The sequence below is a fragment of the Pteropus vampyrus genome, unplaced genomic scaffold (genome assembly GCF_000151845.1).
Source record: "Pteropus vampyrus isolate Shadow unplaced genomic scaffold, Pvam_2.0 Scaffold24, whole genome shotgun sequence".
NCBI lineage: Eukaryota > Metazoa > Chordata > Mammalia > Chiroptera > Pteropodidae > Pteropus > Pteropus vampyrus.
The window spans coordinates 5,867,331-5,887,342 of NW_011888805.1; the positions used below are offsets into that span (position 1 = coordinate 5,867,331).

At 34.7% G+C, this 20,012-nt stretch overlaps 1 protein-coding gene across 1 annotated transcript in view; it reads right to left on the minus strand.

Annotated features, from left to right (window-relative positions):
- ADGRG6 (adhesion G protein-coupled receptor G6) overlaps nt 1–20,012 on the minus strand; it is a 141,841-nt gene that overhangs the window by 35,063 nt on the left and 86,766 nt on the right. The window contains exons 8-18 of the mRNA XM_011356229.2: nt 19,428–19,480; nt 18,360–18,422; nt 14,963–15,105; nt 12,428–12,539; nt 11,342–11,406; nt 10,528–10,729; nt 8,936–9,107; nt 7,441–7,581; nt 5,154–5,273; nt 3,509–3,554; nt 2,025–2,131 (exon numbers count right to left, since the gene is read on the minus strand). Of these exons, the coding sequence (XP_011354531.1) occupies nt 2,025–2,131; nt 3,509–3,554; nt 5,154–5,273; nt 7,441–7,581; nt 8,936–9,107; nt 10,528–10,729; nt 11,342–11,406; nt 12,428–12,539; nt 14,963–15,105; nt 18,360–18,422; nt 19,428–19,480 (1,224 nt within the window). The remainder of the gene's footprint in view (nt 1–2,024; nt 2,132–3,508; nt 3,555–5,153; nt 5,274–7,440; nt 7,582–8,935; nt 9,108–10,527; nt 10,730–11,341; nt 11,407–12,427; nt 12,540–14,962; nt 15,106–18,359; nt 18,423–19,427; nt 19,481–20,012) is intronic.

The window sequence follows — 20,012 nt, forward strand, 5'->3', positions numbered from 1 at the left end:
AAAATACAAAAATCAGTCTTACTACAAAGAAACGTAGCGGGGATATTAAATTCTTCATACATTTGTGTATTAGAAGATACAATTATGGGTCTGAGGTATATTTTTTAGACATCTCATATGGTGCATGTGTCACAGGGCAATGTAGATTCTGGGACTATCTCATACAAGTGAATATAAAGTTTGTAAATCAAGAAAGACTTAATAAAGTTTTAGTGGTCTGGAAAAGCTGAAAGGATATGGGCACATTGCCAGAAGATAAATTCTGGAAAAGTTTTCATCCAGCTGTTTATAATCCCACAAAAGCAGCCAGCATGGAAAACGGAGAGATAGCACTAAAAATTTTAAAAAAAAAAGTGTATATGTCCAAATACATGTAAAACTAGTTATTTAATCAGATGGCAACAGAAAAAGTAATATATATTTACAAACTCATATACTTAAACAGTATATGAAGAAACTGACCATTCAAAGTAATGGGAAGCCAAACTTTTGTTACATATAAATCATCTCTGAATAGTGCATGTGTTACTCTTATCCATTTAACTGATAGTAGACTTACAACACACAGAATCATGCTCAAGCATACACATACATACTCAAACACGGCTAAAATAGTTAAATCCATTAAGCGAAAGGTTATATACCTGAGTGAATAATCATGCAAAATAAGTGTTTTCTGAAAAAGAGCATGAAAGAAAACTGAGAAATTTTTCTTTTAATCACTTAGCGAAAACATGCCACAGTTTAATTGTTTCCATTCTCTAGCGGTAAAGAAAAAAATATTTATATTTTGAGAAAGCTAAAAAGCTACTTTCTATGACTGTCGTCTTTTTAAATGGCTTGTTCTTCTTCCGCAGAGCATTTATGTATTGGACTATCAGGAAAATTACAACTTTGTTGGGTCGCCATAGGACAATGGCCATTTACATAGGCCAAATAGATTCATGAGCCAAATACTACATTCCACAGTTTTCACTGCTTCCTCCCAGTCCCACAGGAAGTGGGTGTAAGATTTAAGAAAAGGGATAAACATAACCTGATGTCTCTGATTTGAATTCGAATAGTTTTATTGCCTGAGCACACATTACTCGCATTTCCAACTAAAAAAGCAAAATATGGTTTGATCCTTTTATGGAAACTATATAGAGACAATGGCTCTGCTATGATCTGAAGTGGGGCACTGGGCACCAGCAAAGTGTCTGCAAAAGCACAAGTGTATCAGGTATAAGGTAAAGCTATGAATCTCTGGGTGAATTCAAGTAAGTCATTGGACGTAGGGAAACGCTTAAAAATTTGGTGGGATGAAAAAAATATGTCAATACAATCTAATTTTTGTTTAGAACCATGGAAAGGCTGGCTAATGAGATTAAAACAAGGCCATTGGAAAGAAGGAAGGAAAGAATGATATGAAGGCCTAATAGTGAGAGAAATGTCACACCCCTCATCCCTCTTGCAGGCTTAAAGACTCCATGTGACCCTTGTCACTGGTCTGTCCTATCAGGCTGTGATCTCCAGAAGGAGGATAGCGGTTATTTTGGGTCACAGCTTGCTCACCTAGCACAGTGCCTGGTACAAAGTAACATTCATATATATTGAGTGATAAAATATTACAAGAAAGAACATTTTTGATCAAACTTTTCACAGTTCCCTTCCATGTTAGTAAAACCCAACATTTTCTTCCTCTTTAACTTTTCTCTCTTACCCTCCCTCTCTCTGTCTCCCTGACTCTGTTTCTCTCTTAATTTAATGGTCTCCCGGTCAGTTTTTGGTTTCTAAGATTATTTATCATCACGGTTAATGCTATGGAAAAAAAGTAGAGTTCTTTTCTATAATTACTTTTGCACATTTTTATATATAATCTCTGCTAATTATATTCTTCATTAAGAATCAAGATTCAGGGCACAGATGAAAATTATCTGGAAATAATTCCCCAAATACATAAGCTAAAAAAGGCTGACTCACAAATAAAAGTATGCCTTCCAAAATTCTATCATTTCAAAATGAGTTTAGAAATCCTCCCCTACCATCAGAACTCCAAAGTGTGTGAGATGGTAGCACAGGCAGACCGTCTCGCTTGCATCCGAATCTCTTTGTGCAACACATCCTGATGTGTTCCAAAATCCAGAACCTTCTGCGGGAGGAAGTCAACAAACAGTATGAAAATAACAGCAGGTCATTCCTTCTCTATAGTGGATGACATCTTCGTTAGAGAAATACGCCTCAATCTTTTCTGCCTTATAGTTTATCTGTAAAACTGCCAATAGTTAGAATACTTTAGATCCCTGGAATCACAGAATGTTAGTGATGGGTGGGCAGCTAGAGATTATCTAGTAGGTGATTTTCAACTGTGATCCATTGAAGTGTCTCAGGGGTTCTGCAAAAGTTTGGTTCAAGTTTAATTTTTAATAAATTATAAAATAACCCCCCATAAAAAGAATATCTCTTTTCGAATGCATTATATACTAATGAAGTCTCTGGAGATCAACACATCTTTTCCCCTTGGGTGAGTATATTTTTGTGAAGACATGAGAACAAAGAAAGTCTCTCTTGGAATATGCTATTATGTGCACAGCAGTCACACATGGTGACAACTTATGATAAATGCCTTTAATATCCCTGTTCTGACTTTTATGGTATGGTGTGGAGCAACTCATATATTTAAAGCATATTTTAAGACTTAAAGGTAATATTTTAAACTATGTATCTAGTAAATCAGGAACTTTTCAAAACTATGTAACTGAAAACTGAACAACAACAACAAAAATCTTTCCAGCTGTGATAAAGAGTATCACAAAGAGGTTTGGATATCTTCAGACTACATTTCGACCAAGAAGCGTTATCCTGCACTGGCACTGATTTTATTTGTTGATGATTATCCTATTGGGGAATCAATCCCAAGGGAAGGTGACCCTTACGAGAGGCTCTGAAGAGATTTTCGTACATTATACCTTGTGATCAACCTCTTCATTCTGCCTTTCTCTCTTGATTGTCAAATGTCATTTTAGAGGCAATTCATTTCTTTCAAGTAATATATATCCATTATAACCATCCTTGTATCTACAGTCCTTCAGTGTGCTTCATCCCATAATCTGAAATCTGCAAGCTGGATTTTTAATTATATGCTTAGTGAATATCAAATAATATCCTCCAAAGTGTCCCAGAAGGATGAGATCAAGTGTACACTGACATTAATCTAAAATGGCAATAAAAATGCATACTCTATTTAATAAATAACTGAAATCAAAGAGGTTGTTTGATTTAAAAAAAAGTCTGGCCTGCCTATTTCCTCTTGCAACAAATAAAAAGTTACAGCAACTTTTTTTTTTAGAATTTACTTCCTAAGCTCCTCAAACTAAAATTTGCAGCTCAGTTGCCATCATCTTTATATTGTGGCTCACTCTGGTCTAGGGTAGAATTAAGGGAAAATGTTTAAAATTGCACAATGTTTAAAAATGTACAATGTTTAAAATTCCGTTGTTATTAAGACAGCCAATATTTTAAAACGTACCGTTATTGTTCAGATCCCAGAAGGCACAGATGGGATGAGGCACTGCCTATATTAACATAAGAATAAACATGTGAAATTGCATTTGGAATAAATAGAAAATCATATGATTTGAATAGGAGAAAAGAGTAATATGCTAAGGTTTTCACAAAGAAGTAGGTCCGCATTAGTCATGCCAACATGACTGAAGAATGGCAGGCAGTCTAGAGAGGTTTCCTCTCACAAAGAGCTGGAGTGAAAACTAACTATAACCTCATGAGGAACTGTGTTACCCATTTATCTAAAGGTTACTATATATGTCCTATCGCAAAATGCTATAGCATTTAAGAAAGCTCTTTATACTATAACCCTACTTCATCTTTAAAATTCTCCTTTATGTCTAGGTATAAGCCCAAAAGAATTGAAAGAAAGGACTCAAATAGATATTTGCATATCCATGTTCACAGCAGCATTATTCACAATAGCCAAAAGGTGGAAGCAATCAAAGTGTCCATCGATGGATGGATGGACAAACAGAACGTGGGATATATGTATTATGCAATGGAATATTATCCAGCCTCAAGAAGAGGAGAGGTTCTGATACATGCTATAATATGGATGACTCTGGAAAATGTTATGTGAAGTGAAATGAGCCAGTCACGAAAGGACAAATACTGTATGATTCCACTTAAATGAAGTACCTAGAGTAGTTAAATTCAAAGAGACAGAGAGTAGAATGCCAGGGTGTGGAGGAGGGGGAGATGGGGAGTCATCGTTCAATGGGAACATAGCTCCAGTTGAAGAATATGAAACTGTTCTGGAGATGGACGTGGTGATGGCTGCAGAACAATGTGTATTACTTATGTGACTGAATCGTGCCCTTAAAAATAGTTAAAATAGTAAACTATGTTATGTATATTTTATCACAATAAAAAAAAAAAAATTATGTATGGATGAAGGATCTGAAACAAAGGAGTTCAAAGGGTAAAACATGGAGGTCAGAGGGTTCCGTGACAAAGCAGAGCTAGTTCTCAGATGACTTAACTTTCAAGCCTTAGTCCTTATCAAGCAGCTCACTTCCCGCCTGCCTTCCTGCCTGCCTAATAAACAGTGGAATCGTGACTGGGATCCTCTATAAAAAGGAGAAAAATCTGTGCCTGGGTCACCTGGAACAATACAAACCCCCGTATAATTTTTATCAAATAAACAAATGAGAGCAAGGGTAATTAAGCAATCAAAAATGAACATGTGCCAAGATCTCAGACAACTGCTAACCTCTCAAAAAATAAGTCGACCTGTTTGCCTTCTGCTTTCCCAGTAGCAATGATCTCCGATGTTAAAACAAAACAAAAAACTTTTCATGGCAGGATTATACAACTGCATCTGCACCTAATTTATCTCAAGTAATATATGTCATTTCTTAGAAATAGTGGCCTTTTTCTTCACTCCCATTCTCCTGATTATTGAATTCCGAATAAGACTAATTTTCTCTGGTTGTCACCATTTACCATGGCATTACAGTACTACCTGACGAGCTGTTGTCCTCTTTTGGGAAAACTGTCCCCCTTAGAAAAAGTGCCAGTTACTTCTTTTCATGGGGAAAAAATGATCCCATGTTGCTCTGAAATACTCTGCCTCTGCTCCACTGCTATTTGTAGGATTTTCTTACCTGGTTTCTTGTATGTTTGATTTTAATTCGAACTGGATCCCTCAGATCCTGGATAGTTATGTTTCCAATACTGCAGGCCATCACATAACTCACTAAGGTGCCTTTCTTGGTTTCTGCATCCTTTAAAAACATGTGTATTAGTCAGAAGTACACACTTTTATTTTATTTTGCTGCTCCAAAATAAGCAAACTGTCAGCACTTTTTACACTTAAGATCTTCAATTATAGAACATCCTGTTTATAAGCTCAAATTGCTGGCTTTCCTGAAACAGCTTTTCTATTTCCCTTATTATAATAAATACATTGAGAGGACATTATGAGCCAATGCAGCAAGGCAATGTTCATAAAACTTCATTCTTGATTGCTGTGACTGATGCCAGCCAGTTAACATCTGAAACAATGCAAACCCATAAATAATATAAACTCATAAAAAGCTGTGAAACAATTAGATCACTTCCCTACTCTAGAAAATAGATGAAGTTGTTTTCCTTTAGAGAAGTATGAAGAAAATATGGTGTGAAAAATCAAAAATAATTCATCTTTCACATCTTGCCAACAGCCTGATGTGTTTACTAATTTAAACTAACTGTAACTCTACTGGATTAAAGCCCCATGCGGAACTTTTACCTTCCCTGATTGTATACTTGCCGGCATCTGTAGCTTCCACTTCAGAGAGAGGGTTGTCAAGAAACCAAATTAGTGAATCTGTGTACAAAATGACTGGGACCAATGGACTGTCTCTCCAGTGAGACAGCCCTTCTTCTGGCCCTTGTGTTTCTTGTCAAACCTCCTGAATTTCTTTATTGCAGCTTATAAACTTAGTTGTTTCAGAATAATTGCAGGATTTTTAAATGCCAAACCAATCTCAGCATCTGGAATATAGCTTTTTATTACTTTGGTGTGGTCACTCTCAATAAAGTCAGTTATGGCTTGGGGATATTCAGCCTTTTCTTAAAAAAAAAAAAACCAACTCATACTTTGTTCACTATGTGGGGAGAACCACAGAACCCTTAAATTTGTTTCTCTCTGCTATAAATTTACTTTAAAAACCAAACATATGTTTCCTAATAACAACATTGATTGGGAAATGCCAGAAGAGAAGGAAAAGATGGTGTGATGAAGATAAGACTCAAAATAAAACAATGACAAATTCTTGCAACTCTAAGAGTTGTTGCAAACCCCTCCCACTGGGCTCAATCTCTCCTTTAAATAGACCCTCTGCCCCACCATCTGTCCCTCCATTCACATTTTGTGACACCCATTGCATTTTTTGTATTGTTTTTAAAGGTAACAGGACTGTAAGCCTCAAATACTTTTGACAAATGCAGTTTTGTATGTCCATGGCTATTAAATCTTCAGAGTACAACATGTAATTATATTCTTAATCTACTCAAAAATTTTATATAGCTCACTCTTAATACATTTGTTGATGAAACTTTAAAGTTTTGGAATTAATTACTGTAAATGATTCCACAGTATTCCCTTTACCACCTGTGGCTGACTTTGCCATTCCTCCACACGTGGCATACAGGGCAGATCCATTAGAAACCCGTAGTCTATTTCCTTGAGACTTGCCACTTTCTCTTACATACATCTCATTGTTTAATATACACTGGTATCTTCAATTTAGTAGATAACTTTTTTTTTTAAAAGGCTGAATAAAACTGCTCTAGACTGGGTTGTACTTTCAAAGGCAACCAGAGGTCACCGGCGTTTGCTGGCAGTGGATTTCCTAGTATCTAGAAATGATGCCAATAAAAATGATAATATGTGCTGAGCACAATGCCACCCTACTCTGGGAATGCGTGAAGGCCAAAGGTCATTTGAAATACTAATGGGAAAACTGATTAAAGCCAAGAATGCTGCTCATTATGTAAACAGTCCTTCCTGCTGAATTAAAACAAAACAAAACAAAACAAAACAAAACAAAACAAAACCTTTTCTTTGGTGCACAATTTCTTTAACTCTGAAAGTCTAAATTGCTGGAGAGCATAAATATTTAACAAAAGGAATGATAAATAGTAAGTTCTCTACACATTCCATTTCTAATTGTATCATGCAAGTCTTCATCTAATATCTGATTTATTAAAAATATTTTAATGAACACATCTGTTCATAAGCATGTAATTATCTGAAATAAAATATTCGAACAAAGTTAAAATTTTAATTTTTAAAAATACAGGTGAATTTTTCTACTTTTATTATTTTCAAGGAATCTGAACTTTTATTTTTCTTTTGAGCAGACACTCAATTTGCAACTGAAAAATAATAAGTTAATGAACACTTACCTGGAAAAGTCCAGTTTTATTGAAGAAAGTAAACTGTGCTCTTTTAACTAATGCAGAATATTCTTCACTTAAATTCTCAAGTAAGTTTGGAGGCAAAATTACAGAAGCCAATGCATCCACTTGTCCATTATCAAAGTCCATCTGTCACACAGAGATATATTGGTCGAGCAATCACGATTAAATTACAATAATAACTTTACTGCACATGCTGAGTAAGGCAGGAGAACAACTGCAGTTATCATCTTGGCTAGGACAGGCTTCCCTGTACCTCTACCACAGTCACTGCTCTCCTGGTGAATCCCCTACGGACAAAGGCATGGATCTCACCGAGTCTTGCTAATGTGGCAAAACCAATTTTAACGAAGGCAACTGAGAAATGTACAGATCAGTTAACATTTTCAAGGATGAGAACTGGATTTACACTTTATAGATTTTGAGCTTTTCTCAAAACATGCAGTGAAAAATAACTACCAAAAAAAATGAGTAGAGTTAATCTTTTTGATCACTAAAAGTGAGTATCTCCACATAGAGCAGCTGAAGTTTTCTGAACACTCTGCGATGTCATTTTTTCTGAACCCACAGATCAGGCCAGAGAGTGTTTTCCTGCAAATACTTTAAATGAGACTGAGGCTGACTGAGTTTTCACATTAAAATGACAAACAGAATTATCCCTTAAGAGGAGAATAAAGTTCTTTCTTACATTCAGATTTTAAAATATTTTTTCTTGGTTTATCTCCACAGTTAAGTATTACATGCCACTTGTGTGTTCTCCCATGTCAAGGACGATGTTTCAATCATTTTATTGGCCTATGTGGTCAACACTATCGAGTATACAGTAGGAACTTGAAAATTATTTGCTGAAGTGTCGCCTGAGCAGGTCAAAGAGGCTCTCCATTCATGTGGCCCCAGCTTTCCTGTCCAGCCTCTCCATCACCTGCCCTTCCCAGCCCTCTATATCACTGGTTCTCAAAATACAATCCTCAGACCAGCAGTATCAGCCACACCTGGGAACTGAAAACTGCAAATTTTGGAGATCCGCTTGTACCCATTAAACTAGAATCTCTGGGAATGAGATCCCACAATCTGTTTTGACCAGTTCTCCACGTGTGTGATTATAACACACACCTGGAAGAACCACTGGCAAAGAGAATACAGCATCCTTCTTCCCACTTTTGAGCCCTCAATAAAGCTCTTTCTTCTGACTGAACTTATCCCCGACCCCCACTCCCAACAGGGTGGCCCCCACTCATGCTTTAATACTTAGTTCTACTAACATCTCTTGAGAAGGTAAGCTGCCCACCCCTATCACCGAGGCTCTGAAAGTTTACCTCCTCCATGTGCCCACACACCTTACGGCTACACTACCACTGACCCTGGTCAGCATTTGGACCTGCCTGCCACGCCTTGGACCAATATCTCCTTGAGCAACTGGAGGGTGATCGGAAAGTTTTATCTGTTGAATAAATCAAAGTTAAAGAAACCACTGGCTCATTACCTGAAAATATGATTCATTACTGTTCGGAAGACTGATGCTAAAATTTAAAATTTCATTAGTCCCTGGAGATAGGGATGACACTCCGAGAGCCAAATTCCGAGTTGTAATATTCACACGTGATGTGCTATTTAGGTCTATCTTAAAGGCCAATTCATCGATTGTTTTTAAAGCACTAAAGAAATGACAAATAATACCACCATTAAGTAACACATTTTAGGTAAACACATAGGATTTACTGCAAGACAAAATACAAACCAAATAAAATTGTGTTTAAATTGTCTGATCTTAACATAAATACAAAATCACACCAAGCCACAATAATAGCAGTTAATGCACAGAATCATGGTGATAAATGCATCCTCAAGAAAAATATATTTTTTAAGGAAAATCAACAATTAAATCATACTAAACACTCTGTTTCTCACATATCTTAGCTTTTCTTTCTTCATATGAAAAACACTCTTCCTACTTCATAACTGAGTAAATCAAAGAAAATAATGTAGTAAAATTATTTTTTGAACTGTAAGACACTGTAAAAAAAAGTCTGATTATTATGTAGATAAGATAAATTACCCACATAATAATTTGTTTTAACAAATATAAAATATTCATCAAAGAAATTTGTTTGAAAGGAAGGAAACAGAAAAAGTTAAATATCTTAATACATCAAATAACATAACTGGACATAAACTGCATTGTATAAAAATAGGCACATTTTTTCCCTGCACTAGTCATTTTCATTTCAGAAGTACAACAATCACATAGCTGTGGCAATTTTTTTTTTTTTTTTTAAGGCAAGGCAATCCTTAGTTGACCTCACAGATTGCAAGGACCTGGTCAGCTTACAATCCTTTATTTTTTATTTTTTACACCTACAGCACCCGTCTTCCTAGGTAGTTTCCCATCAAAGTACTAACCAGGTCCAACCCGGCTTAGCTTCTGAGATCAGACAGGATTGGGTTTGTTCAGGGTGGCCTGGCCGTAGACAGCTGTGGCAATTCTATGTCACAGTTCACAGGACAGTGACTTACAGTGACTAAGTTATGTCTAAAAGATATGAACTGAATGTTTTCTAAGTGTCTCCTTCCAAGCAAAAAAAAAAAAAAACTGTCATAAATTCACATTGGCGATAGTCTGTTCATCTTTTGAATTAACCCCAGTTAATATTTTTCAGATAATAATTAAATACTGATTATGCTTTTCTAAAAGATATGAACTGAATGTTTTCTAAGTGTCTCCTTCCAAAAAAAAAAAAAAAAAAACTGTCATAAATTCACATTTGCGATAGTCTGTTCATCTTTTGAATTAACCCCAGTTAATATTTTTCAGATAATAATTAAATACTGATTATGCTTTTCTGGGACTATTTAATATCTCGCCAAAAGCCAATCTCAATCATTTTATAAATTAAAAATCTCCAAAAAAAAAAAGAATTTGAAGTTCCGTTTGTGAATAATCTTGGGAAATATCAATGAATCTTTCAGAGATTTAAATTGCAAATTCCGGGGAACAAGTATTCACATATGTAAGAAATTATATAACTATACATGCATCCAACAAATTTTACTCTCCAGAAGAAAATAAATACTTACTCAGAAGAAGACGCAAGCAAATCACTGTCTGGACTGGTTAAGATATTAGAAAATATATTCATTAAAGTTGAGCCAAGAGTTATATCGATATTTTCTTCTTTATTCACAATTCTTTTGACCTGTTCTACAATGCTGATAATATTGTCTGAATTCAAGTTTTGCCCATCTCCAGTTAAATTTAAAATCTGATTGGCAGCCTCCCCTAAAAAAAGGCAAAAGAAACAACATACAAAGTTTTACCTGTTTTTTTTTGAGCATTTCCAGGATCCTAAACATAGTATGATATTCAGCTTCAAAGCTGAAGGAGCAAATTAGTTTTTCTGTGTGTAACCCCTATTCACAATCTTCACAGAACAAAAATATTTCTTTACATACAGAGACTAACTTCTCTCTTTAGTAATATACAAATTGTGCTTTTTAAGCAACTTAGGTAAATAACAGAGGGACCAATATTCACATATAATTCTAAGAGAAATGCACCCACAATCATTAAATAAGTATACATTTGCAGTTTAAAAACAATACAAAACTATAAAACATTAATGTAAATGTCGATTTATATATTACTTTTGTCTTCCCTAACAGTTTTAATTTTGATTTCCTTCAGAATGAATACAACAGAGAGGTAGAATGAGGAAAAACAGTAGTTTTTACCTTAAGCAAGTAAAACAATTATTTGCCTAGCTTTTAATATTATGATAGTATTATACAGCAGAAGAATATGTCTGAAGAGGATGAAAACCATGAAGTATGATGTCATTTCAATTTGTCTTTGAAAAATTGAAATGACACCAAAGAAAAATCGTTCACTTACTTAAACAATTGGAGATATCAGGAGGTCCCCAGTAGGCTACCGTTGTGTTGGTTGGACTACGATAACTATGAGAGAAAAAAAGTAATTAGAGTATTTGGCATAAATGACATTATAACTGACAAAATTAGTTAATGAAAAGTTTTACAATTTGCCTTGATATCTAGGTAGGTTTCATTTGAAAATAAAACTGTAATACATTAAAATTAAACTTAAATTAAAAATTCTTATTGGAATAAATCAGATGCATGAATCATGGAAACAAATTACTAGCAAGGGACTATAGCCTACCTTAGGATACGATACACCAGGTTACTAAGGTTAAAGGCATATTTGGTAACATAGGTCAAATATTGCTTGAAGAACTTTCCAAATAAAATCTGATGTTGATTTCACAGGTCACAGTCCACATTTTATATATGAGGAAATAGACTAAGACAAGTCAAGGAATTTTCCAAGTTCTCTCAGCCAGGAAGAGGCAGAGCCACGTTTCACACTCAAGTTAGTGAGTCTCTATAGTCCCTCCCTCCCATGTTCCCTCCCCACCATGTATCAAACATAACAGCAAGTTCAAAATATTTCTACATGGGCAGTTTCAGTTTCTGCATTCCTCCACCAACAAAATTCTAACTGGAGGTAGGGAGAAGGGAGAAGAACAGGATTAGCAGACTGCCGTACCCCAGATCCTGTCTTTAGTCCCTCTTCTTCTGCCTTTTCCCCTTGCAACAATAGCTACTCCAAATAGTTTAAAAATCTTGAAATTTCAGATACATATTCAAAGTCGGTGAGCTTGCTTGGCTCATCCATGTACAAGGTGCTTTGCTCTAAAGCCACCCTCTGGTTTCCAAATTTCTCCATCTTTGTTTGGAGAAGGCTGAATTAGCATGTGTGTTGGAGTAAAAATGTTTTCATTGGTACCCTACCTGCCTCATCTTCAACCCTCATGGAGTATATGATTTAGGCACACACATAGATTCCTGCCCTTCTTTCTAAATATTATACAATGCCTGGGAACTGCAGTGTAGCATGTGCAACCCTGGAGAGGTAGGTGACGTAGCATTTGCTGGCAAGAGTCAACAAAAGTATTACCATATCCGTGAAGCATAAACATCGGACTTCCCTGGACAATGCAGCTTATATTCAGAAGGTAAAATGGCTGGCCAGCGATAGCCTTTGGGATCCTCGTCGCTAGGACAAAAACCTATTTGAAAGCAAAAACTAACATGAGAAATATTAACCTATAAAGTTAGAGGTATAAGATGAGAACGAAACAACAATGCCGGTAATTAGGTATTTATTTTATGTAATACTAAAATATTAGGTTTTTTATGTTCAGAATTTGTAAAAATTTAGAAGTTATGAAAAATAAACATTTAATACATTTCAGAGACAAAATTGCAAAACCACCAAATAAAAACACGCAAGTATAAACATGAAAAATACATTATAATTCTAATGAAATCATTAGCAGATAAAATAAGTAAAATGAAGTTTTATTAAAAAAATACACACTGTATAAAATCAAGACAGTCCTGAAAAATTCAAAACGTAAATTCTCTGTTGGTCATTTTTCAAAGGAGTGCCTTCACGGTGATGTCACTGAATTGCAAGCATATTTTAGGGAAAAATTTCCAGTTGTTCTTAAAGCATCTTCTGCCTGAAAGTTTTCTGGGAGAATGGCAAGCAGACACCTATGAGACATCACCACCATCTTGCACACACGCCTTCATCCTCAAACCCCACCTGTTGCTCGAGAACTCACTGGGTAAGTGTCATGTCATAAAGAATTCACATTTGACCACTTAAAAAAATATCAAAATAAAAGCAATATATCAACAACAACAAAAAATCTTCTATTTCGGTACTGAAAAATAGCAAGTTATACCAGACTACTGAGAACAAGTATTGCAGTCACCACTTTTCGAACATTTAAATGACTTTTCCATCTATATCCTGAGCCATAAAATTACCAGGCTTTGGCTTTTTTTTTTTTTTTCAATTGGTAGAAACTTTTCTTCATAGAACCACTTGCAGAAAAACAATAGAGTGTAGGATATAAATTAAGTGGTATAAATTAACAGCTAAGTATGTGGAGAGAGTTGTTCTGGGTTCCTCAGCCTCTGAGGATAGAGAAAGTGTTGGTCCTCACAGGGCTACTTTGTCATATACGCATTACCATTTATCAAGTTACTTCTTTGTGGAGACTCTGAGGCGTAAAAGGCTAACAGCTATACTCTCCCCACCCCCAAGAAGCCCTTCCTGTTAATGAGCAAGAGTTTTCCCAAGTGTGCTCAGAAACTGTTGATGATGATGATGATGATGATGATGATGATGATGATGATTTGCATTCTTCCATTACTGTGAGTTCTCTCTGTGTATGTTGACACACTAGAGATGAGTGGTTCCTTGTAGAAGTGAAAATGCCTGCTTCTTCATTACACTGTGATTCTGGCCTCAGTCATACTCTCGCTTTTAGAGGCTGAGGAATATACCTGCTTCCCCTACTTCAACCTCCTGCATGAATTTAAGGAAAAGTATTAAAGCTTTCTTTTCCTTTGATCTCCACTAATGTACCTAACAGTATATAGGTACAATCATAGAATAACATTAGAACAATAACTTTACTTTTTGTCCATATTTTTGATCATTAGCTTTTCTAAAATATTCCCATCAAGCCTCATTATTTTTTTAAGTATTTAAGTGCTAGAGAATGTACTAGGTCCTGGTAAAAGATGGGAAGTTAAAGAAAAATCAGATGTGTTCTCAAGCCAGAGGAAATTCCTGTTTAAAGAAAAAATATATAAGAACACAAACAAGTCCAGTTAAATACTATGGTTTTCTAATGTCTGCAGTGCTCTAGGTATCTGGACAGCATGAAGTGGTGGCTCAAAGACAGTGACATCTATCTATACATGATGACAGGAGAAAGGCTTTACAGAAGAGGTGACTCTGGGCTGCCTTTAAAACCATGTAGATGATGAGCAGGTGGCTGGTGAGAGTAGAGAAGAGCAGCATGGGCAAAGACACAGAAAGGAGGTATAAGAGAGCATAGCATGTTTGGAGAAGTATAAGCTATACCACGTGACTGGAGCTTAGAATGTGAATGGCGTTCAGATAAAAACTGAATCTAGGTCCCAGATAACTCCCAGATTTGGGGCCTATTCCTGCAAAGACAGTGGTATCATTCATTGATGGAGATAGAAAACATAAGAAAAAAATGTTTCATAATAAGAAATTGCCTTTTATAAGATTTACCTCATTAGAGTTCCCATATACACATATATACACTCTATCTCTAAAATTGAAGCCAATTCTGGTCAAGGCTATCCTGGCATTTTGTTCATACTCTTGGTATTTTCATAATATGTCCCTAAAGAGAGTATAAACTCTCCTCTGTCTCTTTCATTACCTTAGATTCATAGGTATCTTTTATGCTAACCATGTCGCCCATTTGTTACAATATCACCACAATGATGAATTTCAGAAAAAATTCATCAGAAGAAAATAGCTTTAAATAAGCAAACAACACATATAGGACAAATAGTTTTGTTGTTGTTTCAGTTAAACTTGAATATACAGTCATGTAAAATACATATTATAATAAAAAAAATTAAAGGCACTTACCCACTGGCCTCACATTCACTGTATATAGCTTCAATCCTTCATCCAGGGACTCATTATTTTTCAAGAGCTTCTGCTGAATGACTTCTCCTTCCAAACTGAGATTGTTAGTAGCATTGTAAACTAGAAGGGCCCAAACCGCCAACCTAGGAAAACATTGTAGATAAACTGTCATTGGGTTGGTTGGATTTCTGGTAGAAAAATGGAAGGAACATTTAAATAATAGTAAGAGGGATAATCGTAAAGTGATGAGACTACAAAAATATGCCAAAGCACTTATAGATTTCTGTTGCTGCATATATGATAATGTTGAAACTATCTCAATACAGATTGTATAGGATATTACACGGATGATTCCATCATATCATATCACCTCATTTCTTTCGAGAAACATTTTTAGCAACATTTTATAGCATGCATGCCAGAAAAAGACATACTTGTGATTAATTCTACATTGTTTCTTTATAGCCAAAAATAAAGTTTGGTAGAAAAATTAAATTTCAACTAATCTGGTGAACTGTCATTTGACTTTCGAATTATTAAAACTGTTATCGTTTACAAATGTGCTACAATTTCTCCAGAATTGTGATAAATGATTTTCTGTCTACATAAAACACTTGCAAGTACTTTGCATGGTGAAAAGTTATAAAGTAAGTACTCAAAATATACCTGCTGATGGGCCAGCATATTACTGAAGAACTTTACAGACTGCCTGACCTTGGATGTCTTTAATAAGATAATACCTCTATTGGAAGCAGAAATGTATCCAATAAGCCCCATCAAATTTTGGCCCTATGATTTGAAGTGATATAATTTTCTGTTGAACCATAATCACAGTCATAGTCAATAATCGAAATCAAAATTAACTGAGCATTGAGATAAAATTAAATGACACTCTTTTATCAGGTGGAGGAGAATATTATTCTTTTACATGTGAAAGCTCTGGATTTACAACAGAACTTCTTTCTTCACATTCTGAGGATAAATGAATATGACTAAGGCATTATACTATCAACATCAGTTTGTCCACATGCCAAAGACAAAGCAGTAGCGTTGTTTTTGAAATAACTTTACGTTACTCAGTGGAGAGATAGGACATATTCTATTTATGAAATTCTATGGGTATCAGTAAAAATAAAAGTCAGAATATTAATTTATTTGTGGTGCTAAAAAGAAAAGAAAAAATAAGTAAAATATTTACTATTGAAGTTTAGAAGAAATTAAAGAATAGCTCTATTTGTTTCCTAAGTGTCTGTGCTAATTCCAAAGACAAAATACACTGTCTTCATAATTCACTTTGAAGGGCAATTTATCTCTAAAATGATCTATTGCTTAATGTTCATATATAAGCCATATTTTAGGACGAGATAAACATGATGTGAATGGTAACTGTGATAACTTGATTTTTAACAAAGCCCATAAAAAAAAGAAAAGTATGTCTTGATTAAATTATCATTGGAAGATAAGCTTGGCCACTCCAATTACTGAGAATTTACAGTTAGGATTGTGATCTTTTACTTCTCTTGACTATTGAGGATATAATTAGCATGATGTATTGTGGATGACACTGAATACCAAATTCAGCAATTCAAGAATGACCATGCTTTGTCATAGGTCTTATCTGGATTATGTTCCTCTCTCATCCCGAAAACTAAAACTGTTTTATAGTTCTAAAAAGACAAGTTCTATCTGTTGCTACCATCTATCATTCTTTATTTGAAGAAACCAGTCTCTGTGGCTTTGGTTTCTTGTCTGTCTAGGTGACAGAGTATGCCAGCATTCTCTGAAGCTATGGTTCTGTGTTGTGTTACAATCAAATTCAAAGGAAAATTTGGAAACAAGAGTGTGTGTAAAACTAGTAGCCTAAGGTTTTGAGAAAAACTGAGAGAGACTATAAAGGTTCATCAAGAGCATTAGAAAGTAGACAGAAAGAGGGGGTGGAAGACTATAAAAATAAAGTTGAAGACAATGTCAAGAGTTTGTACCAAGAAGCTAAATGTGTTGATTTTCCTATATATATTGTCTTAGTTCGCTCTCCCTGTAATTTTCTGTGATGTCACCCAGTGGTCTGACAGATAGGAAACAGAATCTATGAATTTAAATGTCTTTCAAGCATGAGTTATTGAGGTGCTGACCTCTACTAAGGTTGACTGATTTTAGTATTGTCAGGGAGTAGAAGAATCACAGTAAGTAACCCAAAAAGGGCAATGCTGACTTCTTGAAGAGCGTCTCCCATTGGTGAGACTCTATAGCAGGGCTGCCTCAATGGTTACACAGTGTCCAGAAAAGGGATCCTGATTGCTGATGGATCCATTATTCAAGGCTCAATGTGATCTAGCAGTAAGGGTTGGAGAAGAAATTTTTTGGCTAAATAGAGGAGAAATGTCCTGTCATCATCAAGAATATAGTATGAAAATACATTATACGTCAGATTATAAAGAAAAAAAAAACATTAGAAAATAAAAACAATTTTTCCTAATCAGATGGCTCAATCTTGTTTGTTGAATATATACAAGAATGATAAGTTTCAAATATAACTTTAAAGACTTTTTTTTTCCTAATGTTGAATAGGGAAAAAAAAAAAAGAAGAAAACTCTCTGGTCAACTCTCAGATGGAATTTTATTTTAATCTTCTCCTAATAAGAATATATCACCTGAAGAGAAGTATATTCCATCACTAAGGTTATAAATCCATAATTTAAGTTCAGTCAATTGTAACTGAGCAAGACTTATGTGAACTTTTGCTTTTCTAGTAATTTTTTTTTTAATTTTATGGAGATAGAATATGGTACCCTGGACACAACTAAATTTATTCCATTTAGGATTTTAGATTGTTTTTTGTTATATGACACTCTGAACAGCTGGCTTTTATATGTCAATTAATTATATATGGTGAACATGTCTATTAAATTATCTGACTGCTTTAGTCATTATCTTGCTATAAATTTAAAATAGAGATTTCAGAAAATTAGCTGATGGCTTTAAAATACAGAAAATATTTTGGCAGCTATTACCCATATTACTAGATGCTATCATACATACATACCTTGCTTTTAAAAAAGCTAAGAAAATATTATTTTTCTTTGAAGTTCTCTCTGAAATTTCAGATCAGAGGTAACGGATTATCATAAATAAACCAGAAATACTAACACTAATAACATCTATTTTAAATATCCTATTTCTGAATTATTTTTCATCAGGTGTACATTTTTATCCAGTCTACTATATTATGGTTTTAACTTCAAGAAAAAAAAGTATGCATTATTTAGACATAATCTAAATATGCAAAATAATTAAAATGTTCCTCTTTTATGTCATTGCTTTCATTTCTCTATCATACAATCAAAGCAGAGGCAAGAGAAAAAGCGTTATACTTTCTGTAAGATTTTCTCAGTGTTACCTTTGATCATTCACAATGCTTCTCTTGACTTTAATCTTGTCCTCTCCTGTGCTCAGGTGAAAACTATAAATAAAAATACACGTATTCATTATCAACCTCATCTGTTACACAATTCCTTAACAAAATCTGAGGAGGTGAAAGAGAGAGGCAGAATGCACATTCTAAGCCAGTATTTTCAAAGTTATGTATGTGATGACGTTCTCATTCTTTCAAGTACGTGAGACTAACTAGCTTCACAGTCAAATAAGCTCAACAATTGTGTGTGCCCTTGCTCTCTTTTTAAGATTCACAGTGCATTTTAGGATGCTAAAGTGTCTGAGATGTTTTGAGATATAGAAATCTGCTTGTTTGTTTAATAATGTACTTCTTAAACTCATTTGACTATTTGATCCCGTTCTATGTGTTATTACATCTCTTGCATTCACAGAATATATGCTTAGAGTTCATGAAATAGACTTCAGAAAGCTAATTAAAGTTTAACACTGTGAAAACAAGGTGCAGAGAAGCACATGTAGATGATACTATTTACTGGGTATTTTGGAGTGTATTTAAATAGAAGAACAGTGAAGATAATTTTGAAAAGCTAGTATGCAATCACATTGTAGATGTCTTATAGAAAAGTGATCTCAAAATTGGGGTACATGCAACTCTGGGGGTACTATAGGTGATCTGGGGTGTGAGAAGAAATTACCAGAACTTCTATTTATATTTAATTGTCCTCTTTTAATTTGTGATATATTGTAATATATAATATATTGGTTAAGTAATACATATATACACACACATATACAATTTATGTAAAGTCACAAAGATATTTTGGGAGTACAGGCTAAATTAAAAAAAAATGATTGGGGTTCAGGATCAAAATATTTTGTTAAAAACCACTGCTGCAACATTAAACAATTTGTGCAAAGAACTGACATCATACAGAGCAGTTTTAAAAAGATCATGAATATGGTACATGTGTGTATATTTATGCATGTGCATGTTTGTAGGTAGAATCAGAGAGATACAGGATAGTACTAGTCACTACTTTTTATTTCTCAAGTAATTCATTCTGTCATTTACCTGATATTAACCACATACACAGTGTAGTTCCAATTTTCGAAGGTTGAATTGAGCTGCAAAATACAATGAAAAGGGTAAGTTGGGTAATACTCGAAAAAAAACCTGAATCAAGTTTCTTCCCTCCCAAAAGCTAAGTTGTTATTGGAATAAGACCCTGGGAAAATCCTGTAGAGCTAGAGGAATGAAAAAAGGGTAAAGATAACAGTTATTGGATCATTTTATGCCAAGAACTTTACAAATGTTATTTCTTTCAATCTCACAGCAGCTAATGAGATAGGTATTATCTGTCCCTGCTGTCTTATAAATGAGGAAACTGAGCTTCACAGAGTTAGAGCTTGCCTAAAGTCACCCAACTAAGAAGTAGCAAATCTGAGATTGAAACCCAAGTCTGTCCTGAAACACTACACTTTCCACTCTAGCTCATAAAATGGGCCTCCAAATTAGCCATAACACTGAGAATTTAGCTGTAAGAGGATACACAGGGAAGATTATCACAATAGACACCTTCCATATTCTTTATTCAATAGACACCAAGGTGCAGTAAAACATATGTTTATGGTAATTATACTTTCATAAGAATATTGA